The sequence below is a fragment of the Schistocerca serialis genome, chromosome 5, assembly GCF_023864345.2.
Source record: "Schistocerca serialis cubense isolate TAMUIC-IGC-003099 chromosome 5, iqSchSeri2.2, whole genome shotgun sequence".
Classification (NCBI taxonomy): Eukaryota; Metazoa; Arthropoda; class Insecta; order Orthoptera; family Acrididae; genus Schistocerca; species Schistocerca serialis.
Genome location: NC_064642.1, coordinates 429,886,000 through 429,905,892, shown reverse-complemented (window position 1 = coordinate 429,905,892; position 19,893 = coordinate 429,886,000). Strand labels below are relative to the sequence as shown.

The window sequence follows — 19,893 nt, the reverse complement described above, 5'->3', positions numbered from 1 at the left end:
TTCGTTGTCATCATCCCTACCCCAACCCCCCACCCCCAAATCAACAAGCTAACCACATTGTCAAAAGCTTTTCTGAACTTGCAAATTCTGTAAATGCAGGTTTCCTTTCTTCACTCTCTCTTCTAAGACAAGTCGTAAAGTATTGTATCGTCCCACATGTTCCTGTATTTCTCTGGAACCCAAACAAATCTTCCCCAATGCCATTTGCTTGCTAGTTTTTCCAGTGTTTTGTAAATATGTTATCAATATTTTTCAGCCATAATATGGTATTTTGCAACCATAACTCATTAACTGATGGTTTGATAGTATTCACACCTGTCTGGGCTGGTTTTCTTTGGAATTGGAACTATTAGATTGTTCCTAAAGTCTGACGGTATTTCACCTGCCTCAGATATCTTGCACATCAGATGGAATAATTTTGTCATGGGTGTGCTCTCTGAAGTATCTCAGTAATTCTGAAAGAAGTCATATGCTCAAGGGGCCTTTTTTTCTATATAAGTCTTTCAGTGCTCTGTCAAAGTCTCTTGTAGTATCATAGCTTCCATGGCATTTTCACATTTCCTAAAGTAGCACAATACATATCCCAAAAAAATATGACAAAAATTGCCTTCAGATATATCAGAGGGCTGTTAACATCTACAGCTACATCTACATCCACCTCTTTACTTTGCAAGGCACCTTACAGTGTGTGATGGAGAACACTCTGTGTACCACTGTCAATTTCCCCACTTCCTTTTCCAGTCCTGAATGGATATATATATAAAATAGAAGGAAACATTCCACGTGGGAAAAATTATATATAAAAACAAAGATGAGGTGACTTACCGAACGAAAGCGCTGGCAGGTCAATAGACACACAAACAAACACAAACATACACACAAAATTCAAGCTTTCGCAACAAACTGTTGCCTCATCAGGAAAGAGGGAAGGAGAGGGGAAGACGAAAGGAAGTGGGTTTTAAGGGAGAGGGTAAGGAGTCATTCCAATCCCGGGAGCGGAAAGACTTACCTTTGGGGGAAAAAAGGACAGGTATACACTCGCACACACGCACATATCCATCCACACATACAGCCACAAGCAGACATATTTAAAGACCACAAATATGTCTGCTGGTGGCTGTATGTGTGGATGGATATGTGCGTGTGTGCGAGTGTATACCTGTCCTTTTTTCCCCCAAAGGTAAGTCTTTCCGCTCCCGGGATTGGAATGACTCCTTACCCTCTCCCTTAAAACCCACTTCCTTTCGTCTTCCCCTCTCCTTTCCTCTTTCCTGATGAGGCAACAGTTTGTTGCGAAAGCTTGAATTTTGTGTGTATGTTTGTGTTTGTTTGTGTGTCTATCGACCTGCCAGCGCTTTCGTTCGGTAAGTCACCTCATCTTTGTTTTATATATATATATATATATATAAAAAAAGAAAGATGATGAAACTTACCAAACAAAAGCGCTGGCAGGTCGATAGACACACAAACAAACACAAACATACACACAAAATTCTAGCTTTCGCAACCAATGGTTGCCTCGTCAGGAAAGAGGGAAGGAGAAGGAAAGACAAAAGGATATGGGTTTTAGGGAGAGGGTAAGGAGTCATTCCAATCCCGGGAGCGGAAAGACTTACCTTAGGGGGAAAAAGGACAGGTATACACTCGCACACACACACATATCCATCCACACATACACAGACACAAGCAGACATTTGTAAGCACAAATGTCTGCTTGTGTCTGTGTATGTGTGGATGGATATGTGTGTGCGAGTGTATACCTGTCCTTTTTTCCCCCTAAGGTAAGTCTTTCCGCTCCCGGGATTGGAATGACTCCTTACCCTCTCCCTAAAACCCATATCCTTTTGTCTTTCCTTCTCCTTCCCTCTTTCCTGACGAGGCAACCATTGGTTGCGAAAGCTAGAATTTTGTGTGTATGTTTGTGTTTGTTTGTGTGTCTATCGACCTGCCAGCGCTTTTGTTTGGTAAGTTTCATCATCTTTCTTTTTAGATATATTTTTCCCACGTGGAATGTTTTCCTCCATTATATATATATATATATATATATATATATATATATATATATATATATATATATATATATATATTTTATGCACTCAGCTTCAAGCAATTCTATTATATATATAAAAACCAAGATGATGTGACTTACCAAACGAAAGCGCTGGCACGTCGATAGAGACACACACACACAAAATTCAAGCTTTCGCAACAAACTGTTGCCTCATCAGGAAAGAGGGAAGGAGAGGGAAAGACGAAAGGATGTGGGTTTTAAGGGAGAGGGTAAGGAGTCATTCCAATCCCGGGAGCGGAAAGACTTACCTTAGGGGGAAAAAAGGACGGGTATACACTCTCTCTCTCTCGCGCGCGCACACACACACACACACACACACACACACACACACACACACACACACACACACACATATCCATCCACACATATACAGACACAAGCAGACATATTTAAAGAACATGGTCTTTAAATATGTCTGCTTGTGTCTGTATATGTGTGGATGGATATGTGTGTGTGTGTGTGTGCGCGCGAGTGTATACCCGTCCAGGTAAGTCTTTCTGCTACCGGGATTGGAATGACTCCTTACCCTCTCCCTTAAAACCCACATCCTTTCGTCTTTTCCTCTCCTTCCCTCTTTCCTGATGAGGCAACAGTTTGTTGCGAAAGCTTGAATTTTGTGTGTTTGTTTGTGTGTCTATCGTCGTGCCAGCGCTTTCGTTTGGTAAGTCACATCATCTTGGTTTTTAGATATATTTTTCCCACGTGGAATGTTTCCCTCCCTCCCCCTCTCTCTCTCTCTCTCTCTCTCTCTCTCTCTCTCTCTATATATATATATATATATATATATATATATATATATATATATATATAAAAATCATCCACCACTAAGCCTTAGTGTGGCACAAAAAGGAGTGTGATATCCACCCTTAAAAATCATTTATGACTTACCCAGAATGATGGAGTCACGTACGACTGGTTTGTAAACAATCAGCATGTTGTCATATTTTTAACTGAGGAAGTGTACCACAGTTATAAAACTGACTTGCTCCACATCATAGGAAGTGATCACAGCTGTGATCCAAAGAACATGGAAATAAGTGAGGCAACTCAAGATATGGTGCCACATTTATGGTATCATAGTGTGTTTAAGAAATACTGACTATGTCCTCTTAGTTAGCAAGGATAGTAAGGAAATAAAAATTGATATATTGGAAATGTCAAATTGCTAAGACTGGCAGTGGAGACCAGTGCGTGTTGTACATGAACCGCACCTATGTATCTGTTGCACCCAGTTTCCGAGAGATGACTTCAGAGTCATACAAATTTAGTATAAAGAAAATAAATGCAAAAGTTTTGTGGGTCGTCGTCCCCCCCCCCCTCCCCCCCCCCCCTCCCCCAGTCGAGTACAGATCTAATACCGTTAGTAAAGTGTAACTGCCTAGAATATTGAATTCTTGGTGATGGTGTGTCATATTCAGTAATAGTAGTGTGTGTACTTTTGTAAATGTGAACAGGGAGGAGGAAGTTAAAAAATGTAACTCCACAAAAAGCTCATATTCTAGGGTAATATTATACCATACTTAGCATGTTTACTACTAAACTATTATAATATAATTTCATAAATTAACGTCAGGAAATTTTATTAAGTACATTTATGATTTTAGAATTAAAACAAAAAGTAAGGAGATGTAGCTCTTCTGGTTAACTGGAGAAACTGAAAGTGGTAGATTACTTAAGGAGGGCACTATGGTAATTACTTGCATTAAACAAAACAAATAGGGTAATTTTAAATGTAAGGCTCTAAGGCAACTTTCACCTTGTTTATAGGATGTTCAGCTCTGGTATAGAATTTACTCATCCAAATGAGAGAGGAGAATATGAAGTGGCAGAAGGAATCTCAGCAACTGTGTTTCGTTCCATCCTTGAGTATTATAAGGGTGGGCTTATTCGTTGCCCTCCCACAGTTTCCGTACAAGAACTAAGGGAAGCTTGTGATTACCTCCTTGTTCCATTTGATGCTCAAACTGTCAAGTGTCAGAATCTACGTAAGTATTAATTGTGACAAAAATGGGTGCTAACTAAGTTGTTGGCTGTTTGTTATGTTTTTGTAAATATGTCTGTAATTGTAAATTGAGCCACTGTTCTAAAACTACAGAATATTTTTTGGTCCAAGAATAAGCAAAAATTAGTTGTTTTGTACGCTTCGTATCTCTGTTCGCTGAGGCAAGTCTCCCTGTACAAACTTACCTGCAAATAACACTTGTGCTCATAAGGAAGCCTCAAAATCCACAAAGCAGTGTAGGTGCACAAAATAGTGCTGTGCCAATATTGAAACTGCGATAAAGATAAAGCCTGTATAAGAAAAGTGGTCTGGAGTAGCTCTTAACACGTGTAGTGTCCCTCCTCCAAAGGCATTCATGTAAGTATGGAGCTCATACTACCGAATGACAATAAGTTCTGCATGACGATTTCCCATTTTATAGGTAAGGTCTTCCACCACGGCTTACCATATGACATGAAGTGAGGTGTCGCACTGAACTCACATTAAGGGGAAGCAGGGTTCAAATGCTCATCCAACCTTTCATGTACAGGAAAATCCGGGATGGAATTTGACAATATTATGAAAAGGATAGTTATTACTCACCATATAGTGGGTACACTGCTTTGTAGATAGAAGCAACAAAAAGACTGTCGGAAAGTAAGCTTTTGGCCAACAAGTCCTTTGTCAAAAATAGACCCCCCCTCCACCACCACACACACACACACACACACACACACACACACACACACACACACACACACACGTCACACTAACAAAATTCACACACACATCATGCATGCTTGAGAATATATATATGTGTGTGGGGGGGGGGGGGGGGGGGGGGCACTTATTTTTGACAAAGGCCTTGTTGGTCGAAAGCTCACTTTCTGGCAGTCTTCTTTGTGCCAATGTAGCAACTATCCTTTACCTAATATCGTTACTTTCATATACAAGTTTAGATTTTTATTTAAACCAAATTAAGACAAAGGCCAGGATGTTTCATTTGGAAAGGACACAATCAGTTTCTTTCCCTATCCTTTCCATCTTTCCCTGTTCATGGTCTAGCTCTAATAACCTCGTTAGCTGGTTGTTAAGCCCTAACCTTCCTCTTTTCCTTTTACATATTAATGGAGGAAATTCAATTTAAAGTCAGCCAAGTCTATTCTATATCAAGTGTGTAATTGCTTACTTAAATATTACCTGACATTGCAGGGCAGTGGTTTCCAAGAGGTCAGTAGTGATCCATGTTGGTGGTATTGGTGTTGAATCAAGGATGATGTGACTTGATGAGCTGACAGAAAGTTATTAATTGTTGTCACCCACAGAACATACTTGTATAAGACATCTTAGATCTGTTGGTCAACACTCTTGGTGCAGGCACCACCATTAAATTCATTTGGGGGAAGCCCAGGAAGAGGGCTTGCTTATCAAAAGGTCAATGAAACTACTTCAAGGAAATCACTAAATCTCCTAGTGTAATTTGCTGTGGCAACTAACATATCAAATTTCAAAACTTGATAGTGGAGTACATCAGCTCAGGCAAATACTTTCAGTAATGGACCATGGGTGTGCGTGCGTGCGTGCGTGCGTGCGTGTGTGTGTGTGTGTGTGTGTGTGTGTGTTAGATTTACTTTCATTCCAATTGATCCATAGTGAGGAGGTCCTCCAGGGAGTAGAACATGTCAGAAAAACTGTAATACATGACATATATTTACAACTGAAGCAAATAAGCTAATGTACCTTCCACAAGTCCCAAGTAGAATGATCATCATTTTTTTTTAAATGAACACTATATGAAAGAATCATTTTACAAACACTCATTTACTAATATTACATTAATGCACCGAATTTAAAATAAAAAAAGTTTTTATTTACTTATAAGGTAATAAACATATAATAGAACTACTACAATACTTATTTACAATGAGCTCATTACTGCACTGAATGGTGCAGAAGTTAGATTGTACACGCGGGCGCGCGCGCGCGCGCACACACACACACACACACACACACACACACACACACACACACACATGTAAATCAATTGGTTCTACTGAGAAATTCATCAATGGAGTAGAAGGAGTTGGCCACCAATAAATCCTTTGTTCTTCTCGTAAACTGAATTTCATTGGTTGTTAAGCTTTTTATGGCTGCTAGCAAGTTATTCAAAATGTGTGTTCCTGAATAATGCACACCTTTTTGTACAAGAGTAAGTGACTTTAAATCCCTGTGAATATTCTTCTTATTTCTAGTGTTGATTCCATGAATTGAGTAGTTGGTTTGAAAAAGTTATATATTTTAATGACAAATTTCATCAAGGAATAAATATATTGGGAAGCAGTAGTTAGTATCCCTAGCTCCCTAAACAGGCTTCTGCAGGATGTTTTTGAGTTCACACCACATATAAGTCTTATTGCACAGTTTGGCTTGATGAATTACCCCAAAAATAATCTGGTGTCTGTGTATGTGCGGTTGGATATGGGTGTGTGTGCGAGTGTATACCTGTCCTTTTTTCCCCCCTGAGGTAAGTCTTTCCGCTCCCGGGATTGGAATGACTCCTTACCCTCTCCCTTAAAACCCACATTCTTTCGTCTTTCCCTCTCCTTCCCTCTTTCCTGACTATGCAACCGTTGGTTGTGAAAGCATGAATTTTGTGTGTATGTTTGTGTTTGTTTGTGTGTCTATCGGCCTGCCAGCGCTTTCGTTTGGTAAGTCGTGTCATCTTTGTTTTTAGATATATTTTTCCCACGTTGAATGTTTCCCTCTATTATATCCATAAAAAAAAACAAAGCTACAACGAAGGCAATCATGCTGATTGATGTCCCCCTGAGAGCTAAAGAACATTTGCTTGAAACATTTTGTAATTTGCATCTGGACAAACAGTCATGTAGGGTGGTCAAGATAAATGGGACACCCTGTATGTGTTGTCGACATCCTTCAGCAGCAGGGGTTTAAGATAAATTATCCACTACCACTGTCATAAACAAACTGAATTGTTCCTGAAAAAAGGGCAAATTATGAATCAGACTGCATCATTTTGAATAATTGTTACAAGAACCTATTGCATGGGCTTGGCATGATTAACTGGGCCTCTGAAATGTTAGATATTTTCATGCAGCAACTTGCACCAAACTGTGATTGCAAAAATGTTGAATACGTTGATTGAGATTATTTATTTATTTGTCAATTGACATTGTACATTGTGTGGTTGTCACCTGAGTGTTTGCATAGATCAAATATACACGAATACACACTATTTAAACAGTGGTCATATGTATGCAGTTAAACAAATGCTACATACAGGTTGTCATACCTTATGTTACATGTTTGTATAGTTAATATCTTTATTCTGTAATAAATGTTGTGATCTGCCTCTTATTGACATCATATTGTATTTATTTAGTACCCATACACAGATTCAGGGACTGGACAAAAATGTGGAAACATTACAAGAAATGCATTCTTGAACATAAATACAAATGCTAGCCAAGCCTGCAGGTTGTGCTGATGTATTTGATCACAAACAGCACCTGTGCAATGTCCTCAACGTGTTTCAAATGGTAATTATGGTCAGAACAAGGTTCTGTATAGTTGTGAGTCCACAACAGAAACCGTTGAATTATTTGGTGTTTCAAGAGTCACTGTATCGAAGATGTATGCTGCGTACAGGGAAAATGGAAAAATATCATCTGCTAAGTTATAGCATGGACAAAACTATGCATTGAGTGAATGTGACACAAGGTCATTGAACAGGATTGTGGCAAAAAATAAGGGGTAAATGATAATTAATTGAAAGCTGGGGACAGCTGAAAATGTGTGCCCCGACTGCGGCTCGAACCTGGGATCTCCTGCTTACATGGCAGATGCTCTACCCACCTAAGCCACCGAGGGCACAGATGAATATCACGACTGCAGGGACTTATTCCTTGCACGCTTCCTGTGAGACCCACATTTCCAACTGTCCACAATCTACATACGTAATGTTCCTAATAGATATTTGCCCATCCACTCATTACTCGTGCACACTAAGGTGACGATTCCCGTAAGAGTTCGGGCAAGCTGTGCGCATTCGCAAAGACGAAATTCAGTGGCCGGGTAGCCATTTAACTAATGAGTGGATGGACAAATATCTATTAGGAACATTACGTATGTAGATTGCGGACAGTTGGAAATGTGGGTCTCATGGGAAGCGTGCAAGGGATAAGTCCCTGCAGTCGCGTTTTCATCTGTGTCCTCGGTGGTCCAGATGCATAGAGCATCTGTCATGTAAGCAGGAGATCCCGGGTTCGAGTCCCGGTTGGGGCACACATTGTCAGCTGTCCCCATCGAGGTATATCAACAACACCTGTCGGCAGCTGAGGGTGTTAATTAACTATCATTTATTCTAGAGAAGCTGCACGGTCATCAGTGTTATCTGTTCTTTCGTGAACAGTTACTATCTTCATAAAAAAATAAGGGGATGACAGCTGCAGAAGTCAGTGCAGAACTGGATGTCATACCCTTCAAACCCTGTCTGTCAGTGTCCAAACAACACAAAGGGAACGTCATCAGCAAGGAATTGCAGTGTGTGCTGGAATTGCAGAACTGCTAGTCAGTAATGTATATACCCGTAACAGGAAAATGTGCTGCTGAAGTCGTAACACCTGGACTGTAGAGCAACAGAATAAAGTAATTTGGCTGAATAAGTCTTGTTTCACACTGTTAACAACTTCCACATGAGTTTGGAAGATGGTGAAGGATTCGGTGGTGATTTGGGGCACAGTGGGCATTCTGCTAGGCTGCACTACTGCCAAGGATTATTTTGGCTGATCAGGTCCATCCCATGTTTGTTCCCTATTGTGATGTTGTGTTCAAAGATGACAAGGCCGCTGTTCACACAGCTTGCTTTTTTTGAGCACGGGGTTGAATTTTATCTCCCCTGGCCATCACAGTCACCAGGTCTCATCATTATTGAACCTTTCTGGTGTACTTTGTAGAGAAGGATGCACGATTGTTATCTGACTTCATCATTGTTACCTGAATTTGCCACTATTTTGCAGGAAGAATGGTATAATATTCCCTTGAATACCGTAGAAGTATTTTTATTCATTCTGAGACAACTGGAGGCTGATTTGAATCCCAGTAGCTTTCCTTCACCATATTAGGCAGGGTAATGTGTTATGTATATGGTGTTTCTATATTTTTGTGCACCCTCTGTAATTCAGAATACTTTTACAAGTCACTGTCACTCTGCACCGAGATCATTTTAACGTCTGCCAAAGAAGAATTAATTTAGCAGTTCTGTGGATCATATTTAAATTAATTCTGATGTTTCATACATTTGTCAGTGCTATAGAGGCTGGCTGTCAATCAGTGTGTAAGTGTAAAAAAAAAAAAAAAAAAAAAAAAGCCAGATTACAAAGTTCTGAAGTATGCTTGAGTCTTTGAGGCAAAAAAATTGAACATTCTGCGGACAGTATATCATGGCAGTTGGGTGTGATTGTAGACAAATGAGAACTTTGATTGTCCAAGGTGAGAGAAGTGGTGGTGGGGGGGGGGGGGGGGCAAATAAGCTACATCCGTGTTCTGTGCTTCCACAAGAGTAGAACTGACATAACGGTAATAGGGATCACTGATTCCTTTTGCTGTAGTGAGAGTCACATTTGAATCCCTTTACGCAGCAGGGTTAGTCTCTTCATTCATTTTAAAATAAGAAAACAAGCAATCCACAACACAAAATGAAATGGACTACAGACAGCATTTGGTAGTAGCTACAGCGCAATTGCCCAAACACGACACTGTATCGACCATAAATATCTTAATTAATTCCGAGTCTCTTCTTGTGAAATAACTGAATTACTGAAATAGTTTTCTTCTACAAGCCAACATAACTAAGATGGCATGTGACCACAGCACTAAGGCACTGTTGTCATCATACAACAAGACAATGACCCACATAGAAAAGGTGCACTCAGCTCCAAAAGTACCAGAACCGAGCTATAATTAAGGAGTACATGATCAATACCTTATGACACCAAAGGTAGCAGTACTCGTTACGCTCTGCTGCAGATAGTTGCAGCAGTTAATCATTTATAAATACTAAGGACAGCAAAGAGCATAATACAGAACCTTAGGATCTTCCCTAATAAAGTTTTCTGATGGTTGAAACAAAATTTTCTTCCTTCTGAAATACCTCTACCGTCTGGCAATGTCAGACGTCATATGTCATTCCCAGAACACCATAACCATATAACTTACTAAATAGCAGATCATGGCTGATGTCATCAAAGCACTTAGAAATGTCTAAAATGGTTTATCATTGCCTGTAGCATCGAGGGTGATTTCATATAATGCGGTTTCAGTGGATTTGTTTTTCCCAAAAGCCATTTTATCCATAGGACAGTGGTTCTTTTTATTATTACTGTGCAGGAAATATCCAAGTCTTTCATACATCAAATTTGATTAATTTTTGAAAATCTATGTAATAATGACACTGATTTGCAGTTATTTCATGCTTGTCTTTTTAAAAAGAGGTTTCAACATTGATTTTTGGATATCTATATGGTATATTCCTGTGGAAACTCTGGTATTAATAATGTCTGCGAGGTGTGATATTATGTTTTTATACGATACAGGGTTGTCAGAAACAACCTGAAAAGCTGGTAAGGGTGTTACAGGGGAGGTTGTGCTGAGAAATGATTGTTAAGAAATAAATTTGACGTGTTGTCCCATTTCTGAATTACTTAGCATTGGAGTTAGCCATTCAAGTCACTGCACATGCAAATTCAAGCAGCTTGCCAGTTACAAATAGTGTAATTTGTTCTTGTTGCCTAGATGATATTGGATGAGACTGCTCACCCTTTGACTTGGATTTGATCCTTACTACCATCCCATGTCCAATGCTCTCTTTTTCAGTTTTATGATAGTAAATGAAGAACACATTTGGTGACACCGTCTCTGATGGGCCATTTGAATTAGCATGTGCACTGGCCTGATTGACTAACTCCAATACTTATTAACTCTGAAACCACACAGTGTATTGCATTTTTTCTTAACAATTATTTCTCAGCATAATCGCACCTGCAGCATCCTTCCAAGATTTTCAGACTGTGTCCGACTATCCTGTATTTGCTTACTTTGTTTCATATACAATCAATCCCATGTGACGTTTTTTATTTCAGCTTGCACATTCATCTTTCATTTCTGCTTGTGTTATATAAACTTCAGTATTATAGTTCCACCTCTGCTCATCAGTTAACACTGGATGGACTGTTGCTTTTCCTCTGTGAGCTCATGTAAAGCTTGCAGTATGCCGATTCAATATTGGTTATGACTTTTTCATGGAACAGATGTTTGTCATTATTCTGGATGGTGTTGCATTGAAGGATGTACTCTCTTTGCTGAAATTTACTTATTACTTAGTTGATTGTTTAGAAGTTAGCTTCGTTGTCTTCTTATAGAGGTATGACAATGCTGTAGGTCTGCTTTTTTACGAAGAATAACCACTAGTGGCATGGAGAGCTGCAGCAAACCAGTCTCAGGACTGAAGACCACAACAACAACCACTAGTGCTAAGATTCTCAAGTCTGGTGAATCACTATCTATGAAATTAAAAAAATCTTCTCCTTGGAAGACATTAACTGAAAAATACTTAACAAAACTTGATAAATTTACATTTTTTGTGTTAAATCTTCAAAATTTATTCTAAACACATAAGATATAAATAAATTTCTCTGAAATAATAAATTATGGTGAGTATAGTTATCTATAAACATTTAAGTACATAAGATGAAATCCCTAATGGTGAGTGAACACACACACAATAAACATGAGAGCTTTTAAACAACATAACTACTTCACTTTCAGTTAATTGATACTCACAATATTCGAAGTCCTGTTCAGTACATGTCACATAATTAATATTCTTTCTCTCTCTTACTTTTACACATACCCTATGCGTATGTACATTCCGTCACATTCATATTTTTCTGTACTAAAATTGTTAATTATTTCAGAACCTGAAATACTTGATGTACCTCCAAACCCTTTTTGTAACCCATGCTCATTTATGCAAAATACTGAAAAATCCCTGAAGTTATCATTTCGCAAGACTTCTAATTCATCATTTATTTTCCCTTAAATTTTGAGAAAGAATAGATAAAGAAACAAAATGATATGCCACATAGCTTCATATTTCTTCAATGCTGCTGCTTTATGCAGAATCCTTTCATTGGGATTTTGACTGCATTCTTCATTTGGATTCTGAGCTCTTTCAGATGCTGTGTGACCTTGCTTTCTTCATGCTTGTGGTGGGTTTCTTTGGCTTTCTAATTGCTAGTATTGGACCAAGTCCTGTTGGAACTGATCTGTTTTGTTAGTTTCAATGAGAGTGTGCATATAGGGCAATGGTGTGTTGGTTTTTGCAACTGCTTTCACACATTATTTCAGTCTACAACTTGGTTTATGTCTTCTGCAGGTCTCTTCACACCAGATCAGTTAAAGTGTACTTAATGTAACACTTGTCCCATTTCTTCAACAGTTCTTTGTGATCGTGCGTCTCAGTGTTTCTAGTTGCTGATGATTGTTCTACATTTACGCTTACTCTTTGCTCCTGGTATCTTACTAAAAGTTCTAAATTGTTCACGATCTGAAACAGACTGTTAGACTTCAGTATATGTATCATTAGTAATAAGCATCATCTTTCATGTTATTGTATCTATTACTGGCAAATTCCATGGTAAAAAAGACCAGGCACCATCATGAAGTATACCTTTCTGCTACAGCAGTGGCCGGATGGTCTATTACTGTGGTCTCCAAATCTTTGATATGCATACAAATACTAGTAAGTGTACCTAGCGTAATGTGGATCAGCTCATGTTGTAGGCTAAGGATACTGAATGAGGCATACTTTTCCTGTAGCTAAAGAAGTTTCCTGTGGCAGATTATGTCTGAAGATTACCACTGACCTCCATGATTATTAGGATAGCTTCAGTGAGAGAATTTGCAGTTATAATAATGGGTGCTGAATTTGTTTTATTCTTTTGTATTGTTGTCATCCCAGTCTACATTCAGATGTTCAAAAAAAGTGTTTCACCTATCTACATTTCATCCCATACTTCAGTTATTAATTCTTCACTTTACTGCAACAACTCCTAGTCACAGTTACCAAATATTTTTCTTATGTTTTCATTAAGTTACTCCAAAATTTATCAATTTGTGCATCTTATGGATTTCCTTCCTGGGGTTGTATTGCCAGAGTTATTACATATATGTAATGGCTAGTGAAAAACAAGTTAATTTCACTCAATTAAGAGAGTTGCATTTATTTTTTTATTGTTAATCAAGTAAATATTCAGTTACGATACTCTCTGCTAATGTTTTACAAAGGAAAAATAATTGATGTCAATCTGTCACTGATAGTATATTTATTGTTCATTTGTTTTCATTAGGAGGATTGCTTCATGAGCTGTCAAATGAGGGTGCACGATGTCAGTTTGAAGTCTTCTTAGAAGAACTAATACTACCACTCATGGTCAACTCGGCTCAACGAGGTGACCGTGAATGCCATGTTGTGGTGTTGCTGGATGATGACGTTGTTGACTGGGATGAAGAGTATCCTCCACAGATGGGAGAGGAATATTCTCAAAGTACGTATGTAATATTAAAATACTAATGTTTTTGGAAATGTTGAAAAGTTTATACATGATTGAAACTAATTTTATACCACAGACTAGGTAACTTCCATACACATATGAGGAGGATTGAAGGATTATATATAATATATGAAGTTGAAAAGTCAGTGTGCTGTATGTAGCAGTTGAAGTGTCTTAAACATCTTGGCATCAAATTGGAGAAAACATAAATATTTCCTTGTTGAATATCCTTTGAAATTTTCGTGAGAGTCCACAAAACATCAACAGTGGCAGCTGAAGGACTGTGACAAACAGGTTGCCAACTAACCAGATCCATGCAGTATTCACTGGCTGACATGCCAGTCATACAAGAAGGCTAGGATTGTAGTGTTACTAGTTATTCTTTGAAGATGATTTTTACCCATTCTTTGTCACATGTGGCAAGGCCAAAGTTAGACAAGGAGTTGCTGAAAGAGTGTCAACAATGGCCCTGCCCCTGCCCCTGCTGTTCAGAATGGTCTTAATATGTAAGAATAAACATTGCTCATTCTTTGCAGTCGTGAATTCAAACACATTGCACTTGGCATTTGTTTGCTATGGGAGGGAATCATAACCTGAGTGTTAATGCGATCAAAAGGCATCATTTTGGTAGAATTTCTGCTTCGGAGGTGGGGACTGTCAATGTGCAGTACATTGGAGGAATGTTTAGTGCTGGAGTGGGGACAGGTGGGGGGAGGATGGGGGAATAGCTAATGTCGAGGCCAGGGGGCTTACAGGAACAAAGAATATGTTTTAGGTAGAATTCCCACCTATGCAACTGAGAAAATCTTGTACTTGTAGGAAGGACCCAGATGGTGCGGGCTGTGAAGCAGTCATTGAAATGAAGCACATTGCGTTGGGCAGCATGTCCAGCAATTGAGTGATCCAGCTGTTCTTGGCCACAGTCTATTGGTGCCCATTCATGCAGACAGCTAGCTTGTTAGCTGTCATGCCCACATAGGAAGTAGCACTGGTTGCAGCTTAGTTTGTAGATCACATGAGTAGGTAAGACATGGGAGATTTGTTTCTGGACAAAGTTTGGAAGGTAATTTCCATGTGTTATGGCCTCAGTGAGTCCCTTGGTATATTTGGAGAGGGACTGTTCGTCACTACAGATGTTGTTGGCAAGACTGTAAGGAAGGAATTTTCGCATGTGTGACAACTGTTGAAATGGACGTATTGTTGGCAGTTGGTAGGTTTGATTTGGTCCAGAGGTATTGATGTAGCCATCCTTCAGGTGAAGATCAACATGAAGGGAGTGTGGCTTGTTTCGTTGACAAATACCAGGTGAAGTTAGGATGAGGAATTCTGCCTTATGCATGACATCTTTTCAGTTTTGTTTTACCCAGACATGTTTCAGCACTTTTTGTACTATTGTAAAATTGTTGTTACATATTAACATTTAGAGAAACTTTTGGTACAAAATATTTACAGTTCACAGTTAAGATATGTGTTAGTGACTTGATGCACTGTATGTTATTTATTACATTATGTCTAAAGTTCTAGTTATAGCTTAATTGGCAAAAGAGTGGAGGATGTATGCATTAGTTTACATACATTACATAAAGCGATTGGGTAGCATTTTTGTGTGTGTGTGTGTGTGTGTGTGTGTGTGTGTGTGTGTGTGTGTGTAGGGCTGGGAGGGGGGGGGGGGGAGGGGGATGTGATAGTTTTCTTCTGTAGTTAATTTTTGGTATAGGCTGCTACTAGTTTAAAGAGTCTGCAAGACCGTTTCAATGTTTGTTGGGTGGTGATCCTGTTCCATCAGGTGATCTGCAAATGTTGAATGTGAGCTATTGCTTTTCAGTGCTGAAATGTTCTGTATACCTGGTTCTGAAATTCTTGCATGTTTGAGCCTCAAATGCAGATTGACAGCAGTTGCAAGTAAGTTGGTATATACCAGATGGCTGTGTTTGTCAGTGTTGGTGGTATTTCTTCCAAGTCTGATCTGTATTGTGTTGTTGGTACTGTATGCTTTGTTGAGTCCTTGTTTCTTTAGTATATGACCTACCATGTCTGTGACTTTGTTGTTGTAAGTCATTATGTGCCATTTGTTGCTTACTGTCTGCTGATTTCGCGCGCGCGCGTGCGTGTGTGTGTGTGTGTGTGTGTGTGTGTGTGTGTGTGTGTGTGTGTGCGTGTGTGTGTGTGTGTGTGTGTGTGTGTGTGTGTGTGCGTGTGTGTGTGTGTGTGTGTGTGTGTGGCTAAGTAGTATCTGGGTGTTTTTGGTAAAGTATTTGTGATTTTCTTTGCCAAAAAAAACCAAAACCGTTATGTTGATTCAGCCGTTGTATTCACCAGACATGACCCCCGCCCCTGCGACTTCTTTCTGTTCCCAAAGCAGAAGAGAACCATGAAACGAAATCATTGTGCCGCCATTGATGAGAAAAAGTAGAAATCCTGAAGGAGCTGAACACCATATTGAAAAGTGGGTTTCAGAAGCGCTTCTGAGATGGGAAAAAGCACTGGTACCTGCCACATCCCTGCCCTATGGCTCCTACTTAGCCATCCATGCATCCCAGAGAACTAGGACTAATGTGGGGAGAGGAGTGGTGAGCAGGCAGGAAATTTTGTCGTGCTGCCAACTGTGGAAATGTACACTGCATACCTTAGCTTTTTATGAACATTCATAACATTTTAACATCGATTTGTCTGAATACATTTGTAGCCAGATTTGAAGTTACTTTAAAATTTTGTAAATACTTAGCACTAGTGTACATTTCTGTAAGAGATGAAAAAGTGTAGATAGCTGTATACTTACATGTTTTGCGCAGCATCGTTGTCAGTTCTCACCTTCAGATATGATGCAAATGAAACGCGGTGTGTCAGCTGCTGGTTTCACACAACCAATGAGGGAGCAGAGGGCAGACAAGCATTTGCTAAAAAGAGCTGAAGGAATGTTGTCACATTCTCAAGTTAGTTTAGATGCAAAATCTGCTGTGTATTCGGACGGGACGGGGGAAGGGGTCTGCCTATGTTCTCGGGTCCCACTGTAAAAACAATCACAGAAATTACAACATACTTGGAAGAAACAGCAAAATATTTGGGACAACCAAGATTATAATTTTTTTTAGGCCTGTTTCACTCGCAGCAATTTAAATATGCTGTTAGGTCCCATCATAATAACCATGTCAGAAATGGCGACATATTTTAAAGAAATAATTGTGACAGCAAAAAGCTAAATTTCATCGCTGCTCGTATATAGGAATAAATTTCCTCTTTTATCACCGCTCATAGCTTAGGTGAACTATCATCCCAGATAATGATACCAGTGGTGGTGGTTAAAAATACAGTGGAATTTCGATTTTACATTTCCGATTTTGTTTTTTATGGTTCTACACCATAAATTAGTAGCCCCCGTGAAAAACCCATATGATCAATGCTAAAAATTCCCTGTTTTTACATTTCTTCGTAGTAATGTTTACTTGATTCTACATTCGTACTCGATGTCTCGCTTGACCTTGTCCCATTTTCTTCCTATTGACATTTGATGTGACTAAATGGGTTATAAGTGGCACAAAAGACAGACACTTTGCACTGTGGGTGGTGGCAGAGTTAAGAGAATATGTTAGCCAACACAACTTGCAGCATTTGCACTCCACAGTGATGGTGGGTTGAGTACATTTCACATTACTCTTTGCAGTAACGGGTGCAATAATAATGTGGTGACATTGTGAAGGCGACCAGGAACAAGGCTACCGATTTGTCAGCTGCTGTGGTGTGGAGTTTATGTTTATGGATGTTTTAGTGACAGGAGAATATCAGTTATAGCAAGAACTCTTTAGAGGAATATGTTCGTGGCTGCACAATGTGAAAAATATTTTTGACAAGGAAGAATATGAATATTATTGCTCATAGTTTCACTCGCAGCAATTTCAGCTGTCCTCTTAGGCTCCTGCCTAACCACACAAGCAGAAATCACCACATTTTCGGAAATAAACAGTGAAATATTTGTGACAAGAAACACTATGAATTTTATTGGTGCTCGTTTAACTCGCAGGAGTGTAAGCCGTTCTCTTAAGTTTCTGTCTAACCACACACTCAGGAATCACCACACATTCGGAAATCAACAGGCATATATTTATTTCATCCTTCATTCTCTAACTAGGCAGAAATGTTTAACAACATCGAATATTGCAGAACATATTGTATTACAATCATAATGAACATGATAATGCTAGGTAGGGATGGGGGGGGGGGGGGGGGGGGGGGAGGAATGGCATGCAGGAAATTGTGAACCTGTAACCTGTGTAAGTCAGCTAATCATGACGTTATCCTTGACACTACAGGTTTCTCATCTGAATTTAATGTTGTGCGTTGGGTATCATTAAATCTCTTGAAGCCTTATATTGTTAATGCATCATTAATGGACATTTAATGATATTTGTGATATACTTTTAGTGTAACATTGCTTTGAAATGGCATGCTGCTCACATACATCACAGACTATGAAGAAAATTAATGATCTAAATGCACACAATTCACATAGGGGTTGTTCACAAGTGCTCACAAAAGTTGATAGTCATAAGCCCACTATTGAAGCCACAACTGCAAAAAGTAGTGTGAAGCTGCGTCCACACTGCCACTGGAAACATGTTTCTGTCAGAGACATTATTTCCTGCAGTGCTTCGCATCTGTTCCAGACTTTTTTTTTCTTATCTCTGTTTCTTGCCGTAAACTTTCTCAGTGTATTCACATTGTCTGCAATACTATTTGTTGCATTGTTTTTGTTTTTGTTTTGTCTATGTCATGTCTAGAGATGAGGAAAGTGCAATACAGTGGAACCTCACATAGCAAGCATAATTCATTTCAGAATCTTACTCGTAGTGTGAAACGCTCATTAAGCAAAACAGTGTATCCCATAGAAATGTGTTCTGTACAGAAAAAGTACTAAAAGTTTTATCTTATTTGTGCCATTTATTCAAAGAAAATTACACATACAGTATTTTATACTTCGTTATTCATGATACATAAGTAATTCTTTTTCACTAGAAAACTACCTACGGCCATTTGTTTATGCTGAAGCTTCAATAGTTGGTGAAAATGCAACATAGCATTATCGTCAGTTTCGTAGCGTGTGTAGCCACTGCTTTATTGGGGTGATGATTTTCAGTGTACGATTTAACCAATTTCCATGCTTTCAGAATTTTTTTTATTGCACCAGAAAATTGCTGCTTTGAAGTACCGCCACCTCCTTCCGTTGAAGAACTCCTCTCCACGACTTCTTGCTGTGAAACAAAGTGCAACTCCATAAGCTCTTCGGTGGTCATATCTTGGCTGTGCTCTTCCACAAGCTCATTGATATCATACTTATCCACTTCTAGTCCCATGCTCTTGGCCAAAGACACAATCTCATTGACTACAGGCTCCACAGATACTGACTCAAATGTCTGTGTCGCATTTGACAAATCACTCTGACCAAAGTTTCTTCAAAGCAGACTTGGTAAACCCTTCTCATGCCTTTTGACCATCTTGATGCAGGCAACGGTATTGAATTGATATTTCCAAAAACTCTGAGAGATTGATAACTTCAGTCAACTCGAAGTAATGCTTGAAGAGTGCTTCAGTGTAGAGCTTCTTAGAGACAATCCACTGGACCATAGGATGGAGTAATGGAGTGGTGTTGGGAGGCAGAAATTGGATCTTGATTAATTCAAATTGTTCAAGTAGGGGGTCTTGTAGGTGTGGAGAAGGGAAGCAGTGTTGTCTATAACAAGCAACACATGGAGAGGCAGATTTATCTCAATCAAATATTTTTTCACTTAAGGACCAAATTCTTCATTGATCCAATCACAAAAAAAAAAATCACATGACACCCAAGCCCTGTTGTTGGACCTCCACATCACATGTAACCTGCTCTTCAGGATTTTACACCTCTTGATGGCTTGTGCAGTTTCTGAATGATAAAACAGCATTTAATTTTCAAATTACCATGCATTGACACAGAATAGCAGTGTGAGATGGTCTTTCATTGGCTTGTGATCAGACAGCACATTCTCCTCTGCTGTTATACAGGTACACTTTGGTTTCTTTTTCCAGAGTAGACCAATCTTGTCACAATTAAAAACCTGTTGTGGTAGATAACCCTCAGAATCTATGAGCATCTTGAAGTTGCTGATAAAGTTCTGCTGCCTTTGGCCAGATCTGGCTTCTTCATAGTGTCTCACAATGCTGCGGATACCTGTTCTTCT

The 19,893-nt window shown here is 39.1% G+C and overlaps 1 protein-coding gene across 4 annotated transcripts in view; it reads left to right on the top strand.

Annotated features, from left to right (window-relative positions):
• LOC126481122 (BTB/POZ domain-containing protein 10) overlaps positions 1 to 19,893 on the top strand; it is a 120,363-nt gene that overhangs the window by 88,476 nt on the left and 11,994 nt on the right. For all 4 annotated transcript variants that reach the window (XM_050104657.1, XM_050104656.1, XM_050104659.1 and 1 more), the window contains 2 exons: positions 3,839 to 4,056; positions 13,481 to 13,678. In XM_050104657.1, the coding sequence (XP_049960614.1) occupies positions 3,839 to 4,056; positions 13,481 to 13,678 (416 nt within the window). The remainder of the gene's footprint in view (positions 1 to 3,838; positions 4,057 to 13,480; positions 13,679 to 19,893) is intronic.